Here is a 25,153-nt window from a genome sequence, read left to right as displayed (position 1 = left end):
GTTCTCCCCAGTTTTAAGGCTGGAGGCGCGAATTGTTATTTACTGCCGCTGACACTGCTTAACCATTTGTACTTTATTTCTTCCAGCCTCGAGTCAGACATGTGATCCGAAAAAGGTTGACAACAACCCGTGCTTCCACATGAGGGAGATGCTAATTGGCTGCTGGACCAGCTTCGTCACAGAGGACAAGGCAGAGGTCCACATCCTTAACGTTGGCGCCACGGTAAGCACGTCGCACACAAACGACATGCAGAGGAACCAGTGCGAAAAATGTGAACAAGTGAAAAACCTGCTCGACAGGCAAAAGGAAAATATCCTCAGCTGAGCTCAACAGAGGCATTCTGGAAGCAAAAAAATCCCATTCATTTTCTGATCGTCATCAACTATTATATTTTAACCATCCAAGGTAGAAAGAGCATATGATAGGACATTGTGAAAAATATGAAATGCTCCTGCAGAAGCCACAAGTCTGTATGATATCAACTGTCTTTTAAGAAAATCTTGTTTTATTCGTAATAGCGACCTCTACACAGTCTTGTACCTTTGCTTTTTTTCCCATTTTCCGTTTTTTTGTTTTGCTGCGAATCAAATGTTTTATGGTCTCGATTCATCTTGTAGCTGCTCGGCCTGGCTCCAGACATAAACTCTTTTTATAAGGATTTTCTGAAACGTCAAGGGAGAAAATAAATGGTCGGCTGTTGCTGAGGAGTAGAGTGGTTGTTCTCCAGCCAGAAGGTCGGCAGCTTGAATCCCAGCCCATGCCGAAGTGTCCTTGGGCAAGTTGGGCACTAATTGGAAGTCGTTTGGGATAAAAGCGTGGGCTAAATGACATGAAATGTAAATGTACTTCCTGAACCAGAGCCATTCTTAAAGTGGGCAGTCACTGTTACGTAGTAATATAGTTTCTTCTAACATCTTATGTGTGCTAATCGATCACAGTCACACCAAACAGAAGGAAGCAGTGTGTCAAGTCTATGCATTCCACATGTGTTCACCATGTGTGCACTTTACACCTTTCTGTCTATGAAATGCACTTTTGCAAACGTGGGGAAATCAGTCTGGAGCATTATGCCGAGTTTACTTTTACAGCAGGAGGCTCTGTCTGTTGCAAACATTAAAATGTAGCAAACCCAACTGTGGAGGCCGACCTATGCAAAGGAGATGACACATCTCTTAAAAAATGCAGTAGGTGGTTTTTATACTTGTGCAATGTGGTCGACTAACAGCAGAGATTGGCAGGATGAGATGTTAGTGCGCACATCTCACATGAAACAGAGAAAGAGGCAAGAGGGAAGAATGAAGCAACATTCATACGTCCATCCGTCCATCTGTCATCGATTATCCTCTGAGGGGGAGCTGGAGCCAATCCCAGCTGACATTGCGCAACAGGAGGGATGCACCCCGGAAAGGTCACAATTCTCAGGGCCAACATACAGAGACAAACAAAATTCACACTCACACAATCTTCAATCAACTTAACCCCAGTCTGCATGTCTTAGGATAGAGGGAGGAAGCAGGAGTACCCAGAGAAAATCCACACATGCACAGGGAATACAAGCAAACTCCACACAGAGAGGCAGCGGCCAAATCACGATTTTAACCTGGGACCTTCTTGCTGTGAGGCGACCACTGTCATTTTGGTACATTTACCTTTAGTGCCTTTGCAAAGAAGGTCATGCTTTCATCGGGTTTGTCTGTTTATTTGTTATTCAGCAGGAGTACACGAAAACCACTGAACCGGTTTCCATGAAATTCTGTAGAGGGGTAGGTCACAACCCAACAAAGACCCCATTAAATTTTGGAGTGGATCCGGGGAATTCCCCCCCTCCCTTTCTTTAACAGGGAAAGACAGGGAGTTAGCCTTGGTGGTGGAGGTATGGACCCTCCTAAGCGCCTGTCAAGTTTTTCTTATACAGTAAATTGTTGTACATTTAATGTAGCTGAACAAACTCTAACCCTGATTCTGAAATAAAAAAAATATTTTCCTCCACGAAATAATTTAACCAGCTAACCATTACCAGATGCAAGTAAGAGGCTTTTATGTTTGTCTGTGTCTGCTGCATTCCCCTTTTAAGCTACACACACACACACACACACACACACACACACACACACACACACACACACACACACACACACACACACACACACACAGGCCATTATTGTAGATCGTGTATTTGGGCCATTTTGATTTTTAAAACTTTTAAAGGACTGACACCCAAATAAAAGTAGCTCCAGAAAAACTTTTAATCTATATGTGGTTATTGCTGTGCCAGACTCCATTTTTCACTGTCCAGAGTTGTCGGTCAGCTCACATTAGTCATTTCTTTATCAGTGTTTGTTTGCTTCCCCTGTTTGTTAGGGTTCTTTATGTTGTGCATTCACACAACTTGTGTTAAGCAACTGCCGTTTATTTGTCTTTTTATTATTTTTTGCTCCATCCGTCTTTCTTAATCATTCGGCGGCGATTATGAGGAGCGAAGCACTTGTGCTGTGTGCACTCTATAGCTAAGGCCCCATCACACCAGTGTAACGCCTGCCAGAATCCATCACCTCTACAAAATTAATAAAATCCTGTCAGGGGTTTTTTCTCTGAAGGGAAAACTTCACCGACAAACTAAAGCTGACTTATACTGCCTGGATGCTACAAAATTCACTCATCTGAATTTATCATTTTAAGACTCTAAAGATACATTTTTATGTTCTAAAAAAAACTATATCCCGCATCATTCCGGACTGGGTGACATTTTTTTCTTCTACGTCCTCAAATTAACATAACATCAAATTACAGCAGCAACTCTGCAACTTGCAGCCCATGGGTTAAAATCGCTGCCAGATCATTTGATCATTTGATTATTTTTATTTCTACATACTGGCGAGTAGACATTCACAGGAGGCATGGGGGCTGATCTCTGTCATGGTAGCAACATCTATACAATCACTTTCTCTTTAACAGGTTGTATACAAAGTAAAAGCACAACGTTTATTAAGTTGCTGCAATGCTTTACATAAATCTAAATTATAGAGCTTTTATTTTGAAATGGTGTGAACTGGGGTCTGAAGGCTGTCTCGATTGCTTAACAGAAAAAAATAACAGCAGCTCAGTGATTCATATTACTTATATGAATAGTAATAAAACAAATTCAGTTTCATTTTATGAAAAACATTGACTATGAAATCGTCATTGCAGATAAACCAGGTAGGATGGACACAGTTTTCTAACTTTACTTAGCTACACGGTGTGCGAGCTGATGATTGTTTTCCTTGGTTTCCTCAGAGAACAGGGTCTACTGACATGTTGCTGAGATCTTAAGTCTTAACTCCCATTTAATAGACTGAACTGTTACATCATATTTAATGGAGTGGAAATCAGAGGGAAAAACGCTATTTGATGACAAAATAGATTTAAAGCATATTACTAGGGAATTGCTCCTCTCAGTCATCTTATTAAGCCTGAAGCGAAATAGCAGGAACATTATGCCGTGTGGGTGATAAATAAATATTTCAGTGCCAGAAAAAGTTTGACACATAGTTTAGAAGAAGAGTGGAGCAAGTTGTCTGACAGAAATAGTACAAATTGGTGTGGGGGTTTCGGAGAGTTCACGAAAGGAATTTGACTTTGGAGCTGCGTGATGCATTGGACATTGCACAGTTAGCATATCCTGTTCTGCTGTGGGATGATGAGTAGATGTTTTATCAAATGAAAGAAGATAGTGGACACGAGATCTCTCAGCACAGACTCCTCTTATCTGCTCCGGACTGTTTAGAACAGATTCCTCTTGTAAACACAGAGGTGGGGGGACATCTTCATCCCTTGCCAAACTGCTCAGTCAGATGGGAGGTTTGCTTCCCATGTCCCATTTGTCCTTTAAATTTTCTTATCACCCTCTTCCCCCCCCCCAACCCTTTGTTTTCACGCTGATTTACAACCTACTAGTCGACTCCGTTTGAGCGTGTGGAGAATTATAGACGGACATCAAGGGGGCTGCATGCACAGGCCGGGAGAATTCATAGGGTGGAGCCGCTCGTACGCGGGGGCCATTGATGTCACACGCTGGCTCCGGGCACGGCCGGGCTCTTGGCGCGAGGCGGAGACTACACCAACGGAGCCAATTCAAGTTGAGGGGGAGAGCCAAGGAGAATAACTGGAAACTGCATCAGCAAAGGCCCGTCAAAAAAAAAAAAAAATGCTCCCGAGGAAGAAAAATAAAAAAGCCTGAAAAGGAAAACAATTGTATCTTGAAAGCACAGGAACAAAAGTAGCAAAGGTGAGTGATCGGGGTCGGCCGCAGTTGCGATTCAGGGTTCAGGATGAAAGAATGAAAGTCACGAACGAACGAAAAGGGAGGGAAAGTAGAGAGGCAGACAATGAAGCTCATTAGAGGATTATATAAGGAAAACACCAGTGAGTTATCTCCCAATGAACTCTGTAGGAACTGACATTCATTAAATTACTCTATGCAACATGATTCAAGGTAAAAAACAAAGCAGCCTTTCTGGGAAGACGTGTGTCTGAGTCTCTGCCTGTGATAATAACCCAGTCTCTTTAATGTTCCCTGTGACCTCAGGGCAATCGAGCTACAGTATATCCTTTATTTAGAATAAAAGTTTTGCACTCAGGATGAAAAGGGAGGGTCTTATAAAAATGGGATTGTACCCGCGGCTCCGTTCACAGCGTTGCACACAGTTGACATGCACAGGCTTGGACAAAAAGTGAAACGTATGCACAGAGAATCTCATCCTTTCACAGTGTCGATCCATTTGTCTCCACCGTTCCCTTTTTTATCACGTTTGTTTGTGGAATTGTTTTTACGATCCCTCCTTCTTTTCCGAGCTGTTCTCTGGACGGTTCACTCAGACCCGGGTTGTTCTTTACGACTCTGAATATGTTCACAGCTCCGACCAGAGCTCATCACAATCCCCACGCATAAGGCTCCTGCAGCATCAGGTAGCGGGTAAATTAATTTAATATCAGGGATTCACACTGTTTGCCCAGCATGCTCGTTGTCTCCTCAACAGGCTCTGCTCCGAAAACAATCAATCTTCAAAAGTGATAGGAAAAAAAAGTGTTCGTCGTGATGGATGAAAGCAGAAATGTGTAAATATGAATGTAACATTTCCATTAGAGTCTCGCTCAGATATTTCCAAGCTGTTGTTTTTGTCTGATACATTCATAAAGTTGAACTTTTTGAAGTTTTTCGGGGCTATTACGGAAGTAAAATGAATTAGTGCTAAGATTAATTGGAATTATTTCAGTCGTTAGAACGCAAACATCATACTGTGAAAAGGTTTGCTCACCACCACTTATATGAATAAAACTCAACTTGAAACAGCTTTTCACGTGTGGAGCATGCTAATTAGGGCTGATTCATAGAGTGACTGTGGTGGTGATTAGTGAATCTGTTACCCTCAGCTGAAAATATGCTTAATGAGGTATTACATTATGTGTTAAATGATGTTAATGAGCTTTTATGTACAGTATGCACAGGAAAGTGGGAATACACCGGGTTGCAAATGAAGAAATAGCTGAAATCGCTCCGAGCGACACTTTAGGTTTCTCCAAATTCTTCTTCCTATGGTTATTGTTGGCGTTAATGTTTTAAATGCTTCCTTCTGTTCGTACTCCAGAGACGATTTCTAATGTTATGACGTAAATCTTAAAATTAAAAAGCGCGGCTCATTCATTGCCCGTCAGGTTAATAATTAATTTTGATAGCTTTTGACTTGCTTTTTGACTTGTATACCTTGTTTTTTGTGCGGCACAGAGGTTTAATAATAGCTCGGCGTTGCATTACCGCATTAATGTGGGTGTCAAACTGGAGACAGACGGCAGAGACAGCTCCTTCCTGCCTATCTATATACACAGCCTCGTCAAATGAGTGGCACTGCCTTTTTCTGGAGAGACGCATGTGTTGACATTTCGCAGACGCAAAAACAAGGATAATTGTCACATTCCCTCACTGATTTTTTTTTTTAAACCGGGTAAAAAAAAGGGAATCAAACTTGTACAGAATTTAACTGCATTCGGGAACTATTTTTAAACTTGGTGCTGCGAGCTAAATGTCTCTCCGTCGCATCAACTTGAGGTCTGTTCATGTAGAGGCGCTCCACGCCAGATCGAGAGGCTTTGCAGAATCAAAAACAACTGTATAATAATAAATACTGACTTTAAATCAGGATTTCCATCCCCATATGTTCAGAAAGGTCATAAAAATTACTATTAATTTGTATGTGAAAAGATGTTTTTATCTTTCTAATCTTAGCAATAAAGTATGGATCTCTGGAACATATTGCATTTTAATAGAGCCTGTCATGGAGCCTGTTTCTCTGTCTACATTTATTGATCCCATGACAGCAATATATGTTTCCAGTTGACAAGGCTGCACAGATGAAGATGTCCTTGCATATGCATAACATTTTACACATTCAGCATCCTACACCTACCAAATACATTCACTACGGGCGGCACTGTACCTCCCATGTGGACGGCACCATGGTGTAAGTGAAGGTTTGGGACTAGTTATGACGACTAAAGCTAATGGCACCTGCAGATTTACATCCCAATTATAGACTCCAAACTATTTGGCATTCACAGGAAAATAGAAGATGCAAACTAAAGAAGCACTAAATCTGCAGTGAAACAAGTGGTACTGTAAATATGTCAACTTTATATATAGATAAAAGACATTCTTGGGTGTATTTCTAAACTTAATGTTAATCATATCCTGTATATAAAGATGGGTGACAAGACAGCAACTTGATCGCCCCCTGGTTGCTGGCTTCAGTATAGCTCATAAATCCTGCCTGCACCATGTTTGCAGATGGGACATGATCTAAACTAAATAGTTCAAACAAACCTCAAATACATGTTTCACACTGATGTGTGTTGAAGTGCTTATTGTTCTGGTAACTTTGGTTTTAAGTAGTTATTTGATTCTAACTGGTTGAGTTTGTGTATCGAAGGGACCTCGGTGTCCCGGCTCCACTGTGCAGACTCAGCCGCCAAAAGACAGTTCGTTTTTCTAGATAGTGGGATAAATTGGCGACACGTCGTCCATCTTTAAAAAAAGTCTACGCTTACAATATGTCAGTTTTTACTTTTGTGCTGATGTGAGATAACATTTCAAATAACAAATGTTTTATTTTTTTCTTCCCCTGCAGGATCAGGGGATGTTCTCTCTGAATATGGAAAACGCCAAGCCAATGAACCTCATCCTCACGTCGGCCAACACAATTTACGTTCTATACAACATCAACGCTGACGTCCACATTTATGTGAGTAAAATGTCTTTGTGTCCTCATTTTCACATTCAGGTTAACAGACAAAAACACTGATCCTGCAACAGACCACTAGCTCCAGCTCATTTTTCATTACAGTGTGCTGTTGATGCACAAGGCTCTTTAAAAAGTACCAACCAATCATGAAAAATTAACAGGTTGTGAGTGTTTATTTTTGTCAGTAATGTTTAAATTTCGGATTTCTCCAGATGTACTTGTCCGGGACAAATTTCTCCGGAGGGGGACGATAAAAGTTTATCTTTTCCTGCTCATGTAGCTCTTGTCTGGTGCCAGCTGTTTGCATACAGTCAAACTGCCACAGCTGTGCAGCTCTGTGAGCCTGTTTACAGAAACAATGAACCATGCTGCTTTTCCATAAGTACTGGCTGCTGCTGTGTATCAGGCCGCTCTGTGTGTGTGTGTGTTTTTATTATCTATACTATAAAATCGAAGAAGAGTTTGAGCGTGGCCAGCGACGAGAGGGGCTGATGGCACCGAGCTGTAAAATTAATGTCCCAATGAACTTTGAGATTCTGACGTTTACACACTGTCCTCAGATTATATCTGTGAATTAAATCTGCAGGGGCCACAGAACACAAAAGTTTTATTCAGCCGCTCGAGTGTCTATTTAAATGAAGACATAATACTTCTCTGAGGATAACGGGTGGCACTTGTTGTGGTTTGTCAAATTGTGTTTGTATGTAGGTGATGAACCTAAAAACACATTGTCTTTCAGTTTGACTTTGTTAGAACATCTTATGTGAACGTGTCCAAACTAAACAGTCTTTCAAGGACATTTTATTAAAAAGACTTGATGGGTCCAAATTAATGAGATTGTCTAAAACTCTACTTTCAAACTTGTTAACACACCTCACATTGATTTGTTTTAGTTTGGTCTCGACTCCTGGGATATTTATAACTACTCAATTAATGTTTAAACAAATCAAGCATCTTCAGGTGTAAAAGGATTCTGTTTTTATTCTGTCTCACTAATTGGGTAGATCATTGCTGCATGTTTGTCAGTACAGCAGTTTTAATCTATTTTGCTGTTTCCAATGTCAAAAGTTAAATTTATTTTTTACAAATGACTGAATCCCTGAGTGACGGTAAATGGAGTGTGTTTATAAAGCACTTTCAATGTTCTCAACCATTCACGCAAACATTCATACAGCCCTTCTACACGCAGCACTTCTTTTCTATCAGCCACCATTCATACGCTGTCGGCACAGCTGTCAAGTGTTCAGTATCAACTGCAGATCGGAGGAGTCAGGGATCGAACCACCGACCTTTTTTTTTTTACAGTGTATTCAGTCACTGGTGTCTTTTCATATCAGTGCAGAATTAACGTTATATTTAAAACTTCCCTGAGAGGTAGAATTACAGTTCACATACTTTCACCTTAATTTTTATCCACAAATTTGATCATGGTGCTTTGAAACGTGTGCAGTCCTGAAATGTTTGATTGATCAGAGCACTTGAGATTTGACAGTGGGCTAAATGAAAGAAAACAAGTGATCCAATGAAATACATGGCCTCTCTCACTAAGGTTGAGCTTTGTGTTCACAATCCATGTTTGAGTTCACGACAAAAATGCCTCACATTCAAGGCTGCTGACTTTAATATGTCTGAGCTTTCCCCCTGAACCTGAATGCATCACTTGGAAAACCTTTCACTATTTTTACTGCTTCAAAACACAAAAATAATTTCAGGTCGGCATAAAATAAGATGAATTAATATGTTGATGTATTTCTATATTCACATGAGTTAAGGACCGCTATGATCAGCAGATATAGTTTAGGGGCAAAAAACCCCACATCTCGATTAAATAAGTCAGGATGATTTCCGTCCGTAAAGTTTTGTGAATCTTACATCTATTTCAGGACATCATGCAGCACTTTGCTTGCCGGAAAAAGCAGCAGACATTAGTATTGAATAGAATGAATCTAATGTTATTGATTTGGTGAGAAGATGAAGTGTGAGCACAGCAGTGAGTCCCAGGACGGGCTGATGGGAAAGAATCAGAGCTTTTTTAAATCTGCAGTAGATAGAGATGCTTGTTTCCACTCACAACATCTTCTGGGTTCCTTCACCTTTTCCTGTGAGCCTGCAGAATATCAAACCACTTTTCTGTCGAGAGTTTAATTCAACTCTAAACGCTCAAATGATTACGATTGGTATTTCCCTTCTTCTACCCATCCTGCTGTTCGGGCCCTTACCTCCTCCTCCTCCTCCTCCTCCTCCTCCTCCTCCTCCTCCTCCTCCTCCTCCTCCTCCTCCTGTCGTGACTGACTTTCCTTCTTTTTATTCCTCCAGTTCTCTGTCTTGCTATTTTTGATCCCGAGTCAATCAAATATTCATGTAGAAGGACCGATGACTCCCTCAGGCTTACTCGGCTTTCACCATTTTAAGACACACAAAAAAACACACAAATAGTTGAACACACTCGACAGGTCGGGAGAGTGATTCTCATCATTTAAACACACACTTGACTTGATAAAAAAATTAATAAACTGTAGGTTCTAAAATTACTCATCGCACTACCCCTCCTTACTTATTTCCACAGACAAAGGAGGCGGAATAGTTTGAGTCAGAATCCAGTAATTATGAATCACACTGTCTGTGTTCAGCCCATTGTGCAGCCCAAGAATAAAACAAAATGAAATAATTCAAACGGGAGCACAAAAACGAATATAAGAAGATGAAATAAAAAATGTAATTTAGCAGAACTTTAGCAGAACTTCTCATTTGAAACAGGATATTTTTGGCCGATCGTCTCATTGTTTTTCGTCTATGAAAGTAGCCGCCATTCAAATGAGCTGTACAAATTCAGCCTTTGCACTGCGGAAGAAGAGAAGGCCAAACACAAGTGGATTAAAGTCCATTGATGGTGGAGCCTCAATGGACACACAGAAAAAAAAGCTCTCAGTTGTTATTTGTTGAGTCTTTTTTCTTTTAACATGGGACTAATGGTCTAGAGGCCTTTTCCCCTGCCTTCTTAATCATGCAACGCTTAATGTAAACCCCCATTATTTCCCATCGGGCCAGACGAGGAAACAGCGGTGTCTCGTCGACGGGATAGATGTATATATTTATACCATGTATGGAGCCAGATTTCAGGCCGACAGCGGTGACGCACAAAGCTTAAAAAAGGTCCCATTTCCTGGCCCCACTCAGGAAGCAAAGGAAAGACCTTGGCTCCAACAGGGTTGTGCAACTGGGCTCGTGGACACTTAACCATAATAAACATTTCTTTTTAACAGGACCCCGCTAAGAGAATGGAGGGAGAGTCGGGTGGAGGTTTAGGAAAAAAAAGAGAATAAGAGGGATGGGTAAAGAAGTTTGGATGTGTCAAAATCAGCGCAGACATGAGGTTTATATGTTAATAAATACAAAGCTGTCTCAGTCATTCCTCTGTTACCGTAGCAATGAGTGACACACACACACACTCATGCCTTTTTACGGCCGAGGCGATTATGACTGTGTCTCTTTCGGGAAATTGCCTTCTCATGAAACTAACCGACAGGACATGGACTTCTGCTTTACAGCTGAGCAATAACTCATCGATTTCCATGCATGGTAATCAACATACCAACAATGTCCACAAGCACGACATCCCCACTCAGGATGAGGAGCTGGTCAAGTGGGCAAGTATGAAGTTTGGCGGCGTGACTTCCTTCACAACCGTCCGGAACCTGATAATCATCTCATCAACAGGAACAACAGGTGAGAATTGTTTGTGCAACCTGGCTGATGAGTGCTGTTCAAAACATGTCTGTTTGGAAGGGGTTGTTTGTTTGGTCTGCGGTGAGGCTGCTCGCAGTTTTCTTTCTGAAACTGTCAAGGCGACCTGCTGCAGGACTGAGAATCCTGAAGCTGTGTCTCCGCTGCTGCACAAAGAGCTGTTCACACTACAACTGGCATTCTATTGGATGGGGAAGTTTGACAGACGTGCAAAAAACAAAATGCAAAAGCAGAAGAAAAAGATCGGAGAGCAGAGGTTTCGCATTTGACGGCGAGTGCAAGTGCACAGTTTGAGCACAAGCAGAGCGAGTCTAAGCACAAGCAGGAGCTATTTGAGTGCAAGAGCAGGGTTTCGAGTGAAAGCTTTACAAAATCTGACCATGAGTCAGAGAAGTCCTGCTCTGAATATGAAGACCACTCTCTAAATAAACACAAACCATATTTGAGGGAAAAAAACAACATGTACATAGCATGTCCCCTTTTCGAACATGGAGGAGCCAGCCACCAGGGGGCCATCAAGAAACTTTGGCTTCACTTTTTGGGATCAGCCCACTTATCTACAGTCTTTGGGAGGAAGTTAATTGCATGTTAACATGCCATACATGAAATGAGGAAGCAGACCAGACAACACGGTAGATTTCCATCAGATCACTCTAAAGGATTTTGTCTGCCTTGAAGTGTTTCAGATTTATCAGCCCTGCCACCCGTGATGTTTATCTGGGATCCGCTATCTGCGTCTTTGTTTGGTCTCGAACCGTATTTTCGATGCTGAAGAGAGCAAAGTAATTACAGTCGGCAAAACACAAATCTCCTCCTTACACAACTCGACGGGGGAGTCTGCGGTACAGTAATCAGGGATGGATGCGGTTTTGTTTCCAGGGTTCTTGATAAAATTCATCACCAGACTTCTTTTTTATCTTACTTGTGCTTAAAAATTCTTTCTGATGAAATCATAGTGAAAACATTGTGGCCCTCGACGAGACCTTTTTTAGTCCCTGTATATGAAATGTAAAAGTTTGAGGACTCGGTTAATATCAAGACAAGACTTCATTGCATGCTGGCAATGCTAGCAATGCTGAACGTACATGGCTGAGTTAAGTCTGGACATTAAGATATTACTGGCTGCTTTTTGCAAGCAGCAGTAGCAGCAGGATGCTCCATGAAGCACAATTATTTCCAAGCAAAGCCTCCCTAAAGGGGGTTGAAGCCAAAGCAGAGCTCTGACATGGGTTAAGATGGAGTCGTGTCTTTCTCTTTGGTTTTAATCTCTCTTTATGATTTCCTGTCCTTCTCCATGTCTATTATACGGATGTACTGTAGGTTTTGGACAACTAGTTTGGGAACCACTTCCTTAGGTGATGGGTTTACGTCCCTGAAGGCCGTATTGCTCTTTTTGCTATTTTAACTGTGTTGTTTAAAATTGCATGTTGAACACTTTGTTGTTCTGCCACTCTTAGCTTTAGCTCGTGCTATAACTGGCCCACAGTCCGCAGGGGAATTAAAACTACTGCAGTAGAAGTTTACATCGCTGTTTCATCATGCGTCTCGGCCTGTTTTGGGGTGTTAGGTGAACTCATGTAGGATGTTGTGGGCGTTTGAAAAGTGTGTGCAGTGATTACACAACTAGTGCGCTGCCAAGTGGATGATTTGCAAAGTAGGTGGGGAGAAAATACAGTATGTACATATCCCTCGTGGTTCCTTGTGATTTGAGATTCCACTGCTATCATGTTATTAAGTGCAATTGAGAAATGTTTGTCCATATTTAAAGAAGCACTTTCTATGTAGTTGCTGAGCTTAAAGCCAGCCTCGACCTGTGGTATTTACAGGTGGCTTGAAGTAATACTGCGACAAATATCCTAACCCCATGAAGTTTTGAGAGATAGTCGCTAATAACTGAAAATTTCCACTGTGTCATCAATTTGGTTAGAATTTAGTGCCCAACCAATAGGGAGTCAAACATTACCGAAACTGATATATCAGATGATTTTTTATTTTAATTTTTTAAATTGGCAATAAATCCTTCGATGTCACTATTTAAACCTTATGACATTACATTACATTTCATTTAGCTGAGGCTTTTATCCAAAGCGACTTACAATAAGTGCATTCGACCATGAGGGTACAAACCCAGAACAACAAGAATCAAGAGAGTACAATTTTCTTAAAGAAAGACAAACTACAAAGACATTTAATTGAGGATTAATATTTTACAGCTAAACATAACCTATATTATAAATATAAAATGTAGATAAAATAGGTCAGTTAAGAAATATATCTGCACATTTATTCTGTAAAATAAAAGTTTCTACATTTGCAAACAAACACCGATACCGACATGTCTGTGGAAGGGTCATCTCGGCCGATACAGTCGGGCTCTACTGGCAACACATGTCAACTTCCTCAAACCGCTCCTGCTGCATAATCCACGACTTCCCAAACTCGGTTCAAATATTCTGTTGTGAAAAACCCAACCCGGCAGAATAAGCTTAAAATATTCTGTTGGGTATTTCACACTGCTGCGTGTGTTGCTGCTGGTGTGATGAGGTTATAAGAGGTGCTGCGGGAAACTTGTATCTCCCACCACTTTCCAGCATTGCAGTTTGGGCATTGCGCCGAGTGTGTACCAGGTCAAAAGTTGAGTGCAGCACAGGGTTCTCCCATGAGACTTCTTTTCCATATACAGCGCAGCAAGGTGCTTATGTGCCTGCCCCAGCAGTTTGGTCTCCTGCAGATCGGACTGTGACTCCCCAGCACTGACCAACAAGTGCAACACCGTAAATTTAAACGTCAGTTGTGTTCCTGGAAATGGTTTCCAAGAGCACCACTGGTAAATCAATACAAATTACAGGCTAGAATTGTTTATTAGTTGTTGCAATCACTGCGCCACTGCCGCAGGAATGAGTAGTGCTGGCAATCCGTTTTATGGAGCTGTTGTCTTCTTTTGTACCCATAATGTCATTTTTCTGTTACAAACAACAAATACTCAACGATTCGAATTTAACTTTACTTTTTGTTTACAGGAACCAAACCTGGGTCTCATCAATGTGTACTTAAAAATGAGGACGCGGCCGAGAAGCACTTCCTGCAGATTGAAGCCGCACCTCTTGCTTCTTCGCTCTCGTCTTGCTCGCCGCAGCAGCTCCCGAAAAACCAAGTGGATGGGGCCGAGCTTCACATCATCAACATCCCAGAGAATGCGATTGTTAGGTAAAACTGGAAATTCACCACGTGTAGCGTTGTTTCTATTGTTTGGTTTTGTTAGCAAACACGTAATGTGTGGTTGTCTGTGTTGCAGCAATGTAACGCTGCGTGTTGACACAAAGAAGATCAGGGTGTTCCTCAGGGGTCCTCAGGGAACGACGTGGACGGTCCTCAATGCACAGTACACCCAGTTTGGTGTAAGCACGCACACACGCACACGCACACACACACACACACACACACACACACACACACACACACACACACACACACACACACACACACACACACACACACACACACACACACACCCAGACAGTCGTATATCCATGACTTCAGAGGACATTACATTGACTTACATTGATTTCCTGGAGACTTAACTTAACCATAGCTACTATTATCCCTGTGTGGCTCTGCCCCTCGTGTTAACCCTAAACTGAATCTTTTCCTAAACCTAACCTTACCCTAAACCTAACTTAAACCTTAACCTAAACCTAAACCTTACTTTAGCCTAAACCTAACCTTAAAACATGTCTTCATATTAAATGTAATGATTTACATGATGAGGATTTGCTCTTTATCCACATTATGGAGACAAGTCTCCATAATGTGACTGTGTAATACCTGGAACACACACGCACACACACACACACGCACACACGCACACGCACACACACACACACACACACACACACACACACACACACACACACACACACACACACACACACACACACACACACACACACACACAGAGTAGTTATGGCTCATAGAGTTATCACATTAATTGTCCCACAACAGCACATGTGAGACAGGTTTCATAAAGAGGACAAAGAATCTGCTGTCTGTGATAAAACTGTTGTCAATAGTGCTACATCGCTCACTTGATAACAGAGTTAACTGACTTCTTACACACACAATAAGTTTGCCCACTCCTGTGGAAATGATTGAGAGATGTTCTTGTGCGACACAGCCTCTAAATCCGAGCGCGTCTTCCCTTTTTCCACAGTCCAACAATGACATCCTGCTGCCCAACATCAGAATCCAGCCCTTGCTCATGCTGAACAGTGACAATGCGAGGGATGTGCAAAGGAAGGCTTTAGAGGTTTTTAATGTCAGCACGTTCACCAGCTACACTGAGCTCAGACCAGCGAGTTCCACAATCTTACTGGTTCTTGTGAATAATGACGCCCGGGCAGGTGAGACAGTGAAAGCTATACATTTGTTTTTAAAGGTGTCTTAGAGCAGATGGTGAGAAGTCATAGCTCTGCATATAATACATGTTACACAATCCCTGCAGCGAGATGAGAATCAGGAGGATAATGACTGCTGTAATAATAGTCAAAGTAATTTTCACCATCATCATTACTGTTATCACACTATTACTGCTATGCACTGTATTATTTTACATACACTGTGTGTTGTGCTGCAACTCTAACTCCTTTAGGCTTTTAACACAAAAGAGTATCTGAACAAAATGGTTTGTATAATATAGTTTATTTTCCTGTTTTGGTTCCTCTGTCAGTTGCAGAACCAACACTAGAACCAATCAACCCAATCGCAACTACGGCTCCTCACCAGATGCCTCTGCTGATGCAGCTGTACACCTCCCCAGATTACCGCTCTCCCCTGGACGGCAGCACCAAGGTACAGAGCGACAAGAGAATCTATGCAGAGGTAAGAAATCATTTAACGTCTATTTATTACAAAACTATTCACTGGGAAATTTGTGAAAATATTGGAAAAAGCCAGATTTCGCAAACGTAAAAGAAAGTGAAGTTTAATACTTTCCTCTCTGACTTGTACTGCATTCGACCATCAAATTTCGTAGAAATCCATAGGGTAGTTTTTGCATAATCTTTTTGCATGAACAGACAAATGAGCAGATGTGAACACATGGCCTCCTTGGCAGTTGTTTCCATACTCAGATACTACAGATTCTTGAATTTACATTCTCTCACAGTTTTTGTTGTTGTCTCTGTCCCCTGTAGATTTCAGGTCACACTTTTGGGAACATCGCCTTGACCATCAAGGTGATCAGCTGCTTCGTGTACTCTAAGGGTTCGTTCCCTGTCGTAAAAGAACTGCCCTTCATCCCGGAGTCCTGCTCCTCGAAATCCTGCCCCAACAGCACTCGACTCAGCTTCTCATTAGATCAGCTCGAAGAGGTGATGTCCACCACGTGGGACCTGGAGTGCTCCGTCAAACTGTGCTACAGTGAGGTGGGAGTTCATCAAGATGAAAATGCTTTTATTCTTAAATAAAAGGTTACATTGGAATTAGTAAAGGAATTAAAAATATGCATAACCTCTGTCATTGTGATTTGTTGATAAGTTGTTTTCATCTTGTTCTTACCACCTCACTAGACATGTGGAGAAGGAGGAAAAGTGAAGGTGGAGGTTACCAAGCCGTGTCTGCAACCACCAAGTGAGTTCAGTTTAAACTCCAAAATATAAACCAGTTCATTTTTTTCTCTTACTCTTTTAATTGTGCTCATGGAAGCAGATGATACTTTGATCCACATTGGGGGCAGCGTTCTGTCTTAATTCAATCTTAAGCAGTTTTATCTCCTTACATCTATTATATTTTTTATTAAAACTAAACATTTCCTCTAATTGAATCTTACTTACTAAAACTGACGTAACATTGATTTAGCTGTCTTAAAGTGATATAAATTATATACTTATTATATCAATATAATCTTCTTTTTTATAAACCCTTATTTGGAATTAGTATTTCTCTAACAGACACTAACACAGAAACCTAATTGCTTTCACAATAATGAAACTGCACCAAATACATACAGTTTGACTGTGTGAAATGTTGTCTCCACATGATGTTGTCTTGATGGTGACCTTGAGTTCAATTTTCACATTTTTGGCAAATCATCCCTATGAGGATGAATATTTCATATTTTTATTCTCTAACAACAAAGTCTCCCAACTCTCAAAATAAAAAAGACAAACTTTTGAATTTTCCTTTCCTTGCCTTCAGGACTTAATTGCCGAGTCCGATGCTCAGCCAGTACATTGCTGCCCGCTGCTTAAATTTTCATGCATATTGTTGCTGTCGGTGCACAACAAATGCCGTGCATGGCGGTTGTCATAGCAGTGGACTCAGGATATGCAGTGTAGCCGGCGAGGGGGGTTTCGGGCAGAGCCTCGTCCTTTAGGAAGGTCTGCAGAATGACCTTGTGACCACAATCAGAAGTAATGGTCGTCAGGGGAGGGAGGTGAAGTCCTTTGTGTTTCCAAGTGGGGCCTGACTGCGTTGCTGTCCAAACACAGCCGGCCTGGTGCTATTGTCGGACCATTCAACACAGTCGACTCAAACAGGGAAAGATGCGTTTGGACTGATGACAGAAATCTCCAGACGGGTGATTAATCTCCAGGAAAATTCATTTCTAAGCAAAAGAGCACAAGAAAGTCGACGCTGCTCAGAAGAACACCTGGAGTTTGTTCTTTGTAAAAATGATAAAGGGATTGTTTATTTTTAAGCTTTCTGCACGCACAGAGGCTGGTGTGTCAGTGTTGCTGTGTGTGTGTGTGGTGAGGAAGCTGACTAAACCACTCATCCCTACCTTCCTGTGTCCTGTTGTCTGCAGTTAGAAATGTTTTTCTGGCGCGGCTGAAACACAGGAATGGAATTAGCTGTGAATGAAAAATGCTGGTCCGGTAGCTCTGCTTACGTGGCTTCATTCTTTAGCCGGTGTCAGAGATACAAGGGTTATATCAGCAGAGCGAGCGGGCTGCGTTCTGCCTTCACCGGGCAGGACTGAGCGCTCCATTCAGCGATCCTTCCTGTTTGGTAGCTTTCATAAAGGGGGCTCCAGGGAGCCACGGCACAGGCCTGCTGCCTGTCTCCTCCTGTCCACCTGCACTGGAGCTTCTGCTTCCTGCTCCTGTTTATTCAGCTTTGCTGTCAAAGGCTCACTTGTACAAACTAACACAGCAACTGATTGCCTTGAGAAAAAAAGTCTCAAGAGGAAAAGCACGATCACGCTTGCTGTGATGTTTTATCCCATTCAGGGTCAAGTAATGTTCCTCACTGACACGACAACAAACTGGGTTGACGGTTGGAGATGTGGTTAGTTCAAACAGCCACAAGATGTCACTGTTTCAGTGCTCTGAGTCGTGTTTGATGCAGTTGGTATTTGCAATTGTTTTATCAAACGAGCATATTATTGTAATTCAATTAATTAAAACAATTGAATTCTTCTAATGAGTGACATGTGCACCATTACACTTTGTACCTCCGTTCTCAATGATGAATGTTCAGATATTAGCATGAAATGATGTAATCTATAGGCTCACACAGCAGAGGCAGTAGCACTACATGCATCAGTTATTCAAATGTACATGATGCACAGTGGTGGCACGTCTCTACAAAACAAACCCTCTGTCGTTAGTGTACATCAGTAATGGAGAGCTGTATTGTGCGATGCTCAGTGTTGTACTTAGACTCACACTTTCCACCAGGAGGCAGGAGGCAGCGGAGGCAGGTGAGAGAAACTCATGCAAAGGTGATGATTAGTTTCTTACCATCGTTGCTGATACTTGTGGGAGCATCTCTACAGGCACCTGGAGAAGGGGAGAGACCTTTGCATGCCTTTTTTTTTCTCCTTAATATGCATTCCATGGCATGCACACATGGATTATGTTCCAGTGGGGACTGTGGACTGCTTGCTTGTGTGAAGCTCCTTAAGTTCAGATTCAAGTCTAGAGACAATTTAACGGCCTGTTCTCATACAGAGAATACAGATGCAGCAAAGTTTAGATCAGGTCTGAGTCCAAATTATTTAAAAGAAATGATTTGAAAATGATTTTCAAGGACTTTTTCAAAAGTATTTTTCTGGCATGTGCGTATGTTATTTTTTTTCCAGCTTAGAAATTGGAAGCAGCGATCAATAGGTGCCCAGTGAGTGGTTTGTTTGTACAATCAGATGTCGGAGCAGTTTTAGGTGATGTCTGAGTGAAGGGGAAAACTGTCAATGATCTATTGTACAGCCTTCTCGAAATGACGTGCGTCTCAAGGTGATCCGTCCACGGCCTCGCCGGACCACAATGAGTGGAGCAGAATTGTGGGTTGGCCTTGCCGGGCTAATACAGTCTGTCTGTGCCACTGTGTTGTATGTCAGAGGCTTGATCAAGTTTTAGTGTTTGTGCCCTGTTCTCTTTCTCTTTCAGAGCTGCTCCGAGGGAAAGTGATTTTTTTATTGCCCCTGGCTCTGAGTTTTATGTTTTCTATTAAGTCTGTTAGCAGAGAAGCACATTGTGCATGGCGAGCCAGCACAGAGCTCAGCCCAAAGAACATCGCCAAATGCATAACTTGATTGTAAAGTGAAATTTGTATCATTAAATTAGAAAAGGGGAAATGATAAAGTACAAATTTACCCTTTTTTTAATTTCTGTTGGGTTGAGGTCACCCTGCAAAAGTAATGACTGTTATAATTTCTACATGGGCCTTGCTTGTGCTGTCATGGTAACGAGGAGATGGGAGGGAGGCAGTGTTAAAGGGCCACGCTTCAGCTTGTACACATCATATAGTACTTGACATAACATCATTTGAAAATCTGTACCATGAATCTTTAAACTAACCGTGGAGGCAGCTGTTGGTTTCAGCTTGCAACAAAATCTGTCTGTGTGGGCGTAAAGCTGTGGTGGTAACCGTCCATCACAGTTCCGCATTATTTCATCAAAAGTCATTATAAAGGCCGTATTGTCCGTATTTGTGCACGTCTTCTGTAAGCTTATGGATATGGATGAAACTGATGGAACGGAGTAGTATGACCAGAAAAAACGTTGGGGGGGCAGTGTTCCGAATGGTTAAAGCGAGATGATCATAGAACAAATAATTCACCGTCTAAAAGAAGCAACACAGACCGCTGCCATTCACAACGTGGCCACTTTTGCCTCTTTCTTAAGAGATTATCCCCACCTCCTCTATGTTTTCTGTTGTAAACTGTCAACTGTGCGCCGCCCTCTAGTGGATATATTGCTTAGCAACCATGTCAACGTAAAAGACGCATGGAAGCATGTGGGCAGTGATGGTTCCATCATTTGAAATGGACATATCTCTTTAAACGCAGCAAAAAAACGAGCCATAGAAATATTGTATTCATTAGAGACAGAAGTACCACTACTCTCAAGAACCGCCATAAAATGGTTGTAAGGTTTCAATGGAGTAAGTTCAATAATCATATCTAAAATCTGTTTGCTAGTATTAGGGAAAAATGTCTCCAATCTTATTTCTCTGGAAAGTATTTGAAAATATACTGAAACATGTCAGTGGTCTTACATTGACAAATTGCAACTGGATCAACACACAACAATACTGTCACTTTAATACACAACACAATAGTTTGTCGATAGCAGTAACAATCCGTTGCGGTTGTTGCTGTTGTGTCACTGAAGCTTGCATACATTGTGTTTTTTTTTATGTGTATGTTTCAGCCCCACCGTGCTTTGATTTCGGTCTACCTGGTGTCCTGGGCATTGCATTCGGAGGGTTCCTGATTGGAGTTTTACTTATTGGAGCACTGTGGTTCATCAAAATTAAAACAGGTAAATGTACGATTAATTACGAAGTGTCTGTGCGTGAAGATACAGCAGATCTCGTTATATATTTGTCTGAATTTCACATCTGCTGATTCCGCTTGATTCAGGATACCCAACTGGATTAGACATGAGCACAACTGCAGCAAGTCTTTCAGGTAAGGAGATTTTTTTTTGTATCTCTTTTCTTGTCTTTTCATCAGTTCTTTTCTTGTTATCATGTTCTCATAGTTTTTTTGGCCTCTTTCTTCAGGATGCCCCTGCTCAGGAGCCAAACGACAACCAGTTTCGAACAACCCTTCCCCCTCTGAGAACAGCAGCGCTAACGCTAGCATCGGAAGCACCCAAAGCACGCCGACCAGCAGCATGGCATGAGATTATGCTAATCTGCACCACCAGCAGGGCCGCCATCTCCCCTCAAAGTCACCTATATGGGTTTTGTGCTTTTGTTGTCTTCAATAATGCTTGAGAAGCATTTATCCCCTATCCTGCCCTCTCTTTAAATTCACATAAATAAATTTTAAAAAAGCACAACCCACAGGGCCGAGGTGACAGATAAACAGACGTCTAATCTGTGGCTTCTGACGCTCACCTCTGTAGCTTCTTTGTCAAGCTCCTGGACAGGAAGTTAAAGAGGGCAAGAGAGAGAAAAAAAGGCTCCCAGCAACAGGAAAAACAAACCACATCCCCCAAGAGCTAACAGGAAATTCACCGCATTCCTTTCAGTGAATTGTGCTTGTGTGACGGCAGCACAATAATAGTCAGACAGGAGACAAACCAGTCAAAAGAATCGACTTTGAAAAACAGATGAAAAGCCGTTTTGCATTCAGATCTAAGCCACCAAAAAAATACAAAGGGCTTTAGTTAGGTCAGTCCAAAAAGTTATCAACAACACCTCGGGGGACTGAGAAGCTCGATGTGTTCGGATCTCTCGGCCAATTAAATGCTCACTTTTAGGGGTATTTGTCCTAATTGGAGTTCGAGGTCAAGAGTTACCAGCTACCTCCTATTGCTAAGAAGTCCGGGGCTAAGTTTAAACTTACCACTGGATTTCTCTGGTGAATTGAATCTTACTTTCTGTCTTTTTCATGTTGTTTTTGTTCTGTTTAACTTTATAGCAGACCCGCTGGGTCATTTGTAGCTCAAAAACAAAAAGTTATGGTGCCATTTTCATGCTATGCAATAAGCGGTCTCGGGTCGTCCATATAGAAATAGTAACCCCATAGCTTTTTTTGGAAGCTGGAGGAACATTCTTGATTCTCTAATCACCCAACAAAACCAATCTAAAATCTTGTTTATGGCCAAAAGGTAGCGATAAAACTATTAGGAAAAGGAACTTTGAAATAATCACTCATGTAATGTGCAGTATGGAGATGTATGGCTGTATTCAGAGCTGAGTAATGTGCCCATAAGGAGGAGTTAGCACATCAGTTTTCAGGTTTATATGTGGACTCATGCAGCTGCACCCACTGGGTGGAGTTTCCCTAAAATAGTCTGTCTGGAGGTTGAATTCCTGTACTTTTCCTCTGCACATTGTCCGGTCTCGTCAGGATTAGTCCATCACCACTTCCTGATGATTTGTTGCAACCGTAAAAAAAACTCAAGCCTGTGATAACACACACATACAAAAATAGATGCTTTAGGTGTTGCGTTTAAGTGTTTTCTGGCCAATTTAATCGCCAGCCTGAACTGCCCTCTAAGGTGCAGCTGTTTATGCTGCATAAAGCATCACTCTTCTGCTTATTTAAAAAGCAAGACTTTGACATTAAATGTGGTATAAAACGGTCCAGGTTCCTCGCTCAGGTTCAATATCACTGTGCCACTAATTGGCGCTAATGCTCTGCTCTGTCTCGCGATCGGAGACGAGTCCGCGGAAGGGAAAAATATTTTTTAGACCTCTAATGGACGTTATTGATCACCACGCGGAGCTTTTCGAACAAGCACACGTTGACACAGGCTGAAGAGTCGCCACCTCGACTCCTTGAAAAGTATAGGTACAAACGAAAGGGCTGTGATATTCTATGATTGATTATTTAGCATTTCTTATGAATTAGGAAAATAAATCTGTGCATTATTTTTTTTTTCAATGAATAGATTTGGCATATTGAGTTTAAGTTTCCCCCGCTTTTCTTTAAACTGTAAATTCGACCCCAGCTCTGGATACAGCTCATTAGCACTCGATGGTATAATCACAAGCAACAATAGTATAAAACTACATTTAGTATGTTCTGTTTGCAACAATACATAAGTCAGTAAAGATAACTGCTCTAACCCAATGACAACTACCTTTTTAAATTCTTGCTTTATTTTTCAGCTATACTGAACATTGTTAATTATATGGAAATTATTTGAGAAAGATGAGTTTGATGTTGAAAATATCAGCTTTTTCTTGCTACATGTGATCGCTTACATGCATGATAGCTTGCGTGATGGGGGAATTCCACGAGGGCTGCAGTCGTAGAGTGACGGTTGATCCGTGAACCCACTGTTTCTTCCACTGTGTAAATGTATTTTTATATTTTTACTGCCACTCTTCGAAAATATTCCCATCACATGTCAAACCTCTTGATTCAGCAGGCATCCTTTCAAATACTATCTACAATACAAGAAGCACCAGAATTGTAATGTTAAAAAATCTTCTTTATATACATTTCATATACTGATGCATATATATATATATATATATATATTCACATGCCATTATAGTTACTCACCTCCCTCTTTTTTGATTGTTTGAATAATTTATTCACCTTCCAAGCTAATCTTAAAACATTTCAGTGTTTTCCAGACCAACGACATTTTAGAAATGTCTCCTCATTGTATGTATCTGAGCTCTGTAGCTTGCTCCCCCCCGTGTGTGTGTGTGTGTGTGTGTGTGTGTACGTTTTCTCCGTACACGGCAGATTTTCTTTATGTATCCGTGTAGAGACCGAACAAAGAGGGCCAGTACAAAATGCCACTTCAGTATTTGTGCAATATGATGAGGTTGAACTTGTATGTAGTGTCTATATGTAGTTTTAATAATGTTTTTTTTTGTTTTGTAAGTGTTGTATGATATTCCTATTTTTCTTAACCCGCCTCCCTCTCTTATGTATTTGAAGAACTGGGACAATCTCTAAATCAAGGCACTTACCAAATGCACAAGATTTGTTTTGTATAGTTTTTAAAATCCTCATATTGATTGGTGTTTTTCCCAATTATACAGCAGGCAGTGCGTGTCACAGCACATGTCACAGACAGTACATGTGGTTTGTTGCTTTTACCCCCTGTTTGACCTGTTATGCCCCCCCCCGCGCGGCCCAAGAACACAGCGTATCTCCGCCGATGCTAACATCCTGACATTGTGTTGTGTGCATTGTGGTATCCTCAGTGCGTGTGATGGAGAAGGATAATCTTGATTATTTCACCATAAAGTAGCATCTCAGTTAAATATCCTGTTGTTGTTGTTGATTTTTTGACTGAACTCTCAAACTTTAAGTGAAAATGCAGCAAGTACAGATTTTTTCATTTGAGATATAAAATGCTGCAAATTAAACCCATTCTTTATATATTTTTTTTTCAAAGGTCAGGCATTCTTATATATACCTATTCTCAAGTAGGTATATATGAATATAAAATCAGGCTGTCAGTTAAATCAATTGTTAATCCTGCAAATCCCTTCATTGCCTCTGACCACAGCTTCCTCCTCAGGCGATCCATACACAGTTAATGAAATATATGCGTGTGTGTTTGTGTGCATATACATGTTATATGTACCACATTTCTGTGTGCATGCTCAATTGTGTGAGTGTCTGTGTGTAGGTGTACTGTATGCCAACATTTCTGTCAGAATAATCTTCCTCTAGTCTCTTTTGCAAATGTTTGAAATCTGGAATTTTTTACAAAAGAAACCCCCTATGAAGCCCACACAATAAGTCTGAATGTCTGATTTGATTTTATAAAGTATAAGACACAGTGTTATTTTTCTGCCAATGTGCAGCCTTTTACCATTTAAAATGGGTCCAATATGTGTTGAGATAGTATTCAACTGATGTCATGTATTTTTATATTGTCTCTGAATCAAATACTGTATTAGATTTGTCTGGAATTATCCTAATAAAGTGAATATGACAAACCTTCCTCTCTGGGTTTCATGGTGTTGCTGTTGTATCCTTGTTGCACTGTCGAAATACTACACAGTCCAGAACCCATCGATAGCAGCAGTGAAGTATAGGAAGATTGAAAATTATACTGTGTTTGTGCTGCAGGTGGTTTGTCTTATGTGATTGGTGACTTCCCTCTCTGAACCCTGTCTCTGTTTGGATTTGACACTTCTACATTTGTACTGGCAATTTGAAAAGAGACATTTCAAAATATTAGCAACAGAGAGCGTCACTGAT

At 41.2% G+C, this 25,153-nt stretch overlaps 1 protein-coding gene across 1 annotated transcript in view; it reads left to right on the top strand.

Annotated features, from left to right (window-relative positions):
- eng (endoglin) overlaps positions 1-24,893 on the top strand; it is a 44,380-nt gene extending 19,487 nt beyond the window's left edge. Inside the window, exons 4-15 of the mRNA XM_035184297.2 lie at positions 87-223; positions 7,162-7,275; positions 10,824-11,001; positions 14,040-14,226; positions 14,315-14,417; positions 15,230-15,419; positions 15,746-15,897; positions 16,212-16,442; positions 16,587-16,647; positions 20,673-20,783; positions 20,885-20,932; positions 21,028-24,893. Of these exons, the coding sequence (XP_035040188.1) occupies positions 87-223; positions 7,162-7,275; positions 10,824-11,001; positions 14,040-14,226; positions 14,315-14,417; positions 15,230-15,419; positions 15,746-15,897; positions 16,212-16,442; positions 16,587-16,647; positions 20,673-20,783; positions 20,885-20,932; positions 21,028-21,149 (1,634 nt within the window). The 3' untranslated portion in view covers positions 21,150-24,893. The remainder of the gene's footprint in view (positions 1-86; positions 224-7,161; positions 7,276-10,823; positions 11,002-14,039; positions 14,227-14,314; positions 14,418-15,229; positions 15,420-15,745; positions 15,898-16,211; positions 16,443-16,586; positions 16,648-20,672; positions 20,784-20,884; positions 20,933-21,027) is intronic.
- Positions 24,894-25,153: the final 260 nt, after the last annotated feature.

This window comes from Hippoglossus stenolepis, chromosome 18 (genome assembly GCF_022539355.2).
Source record: "Hippoglossus stenolepis isolate QCI-W04-F060 chromosome 18, HSTE1.2, whole genome shotgun sequence".
Lineage (NCBI taxonomy): Eukaryota > Metazoa > Chordata > Actinopteri > Pleuronectiformes > Pleuronectidae > Hippoglossus > Hippoglossus stenolepis.
Note: the sequence above shows the minus strand (reverse complement) of the source record. Positions and strands in the feature narration are given on the sequence as shown.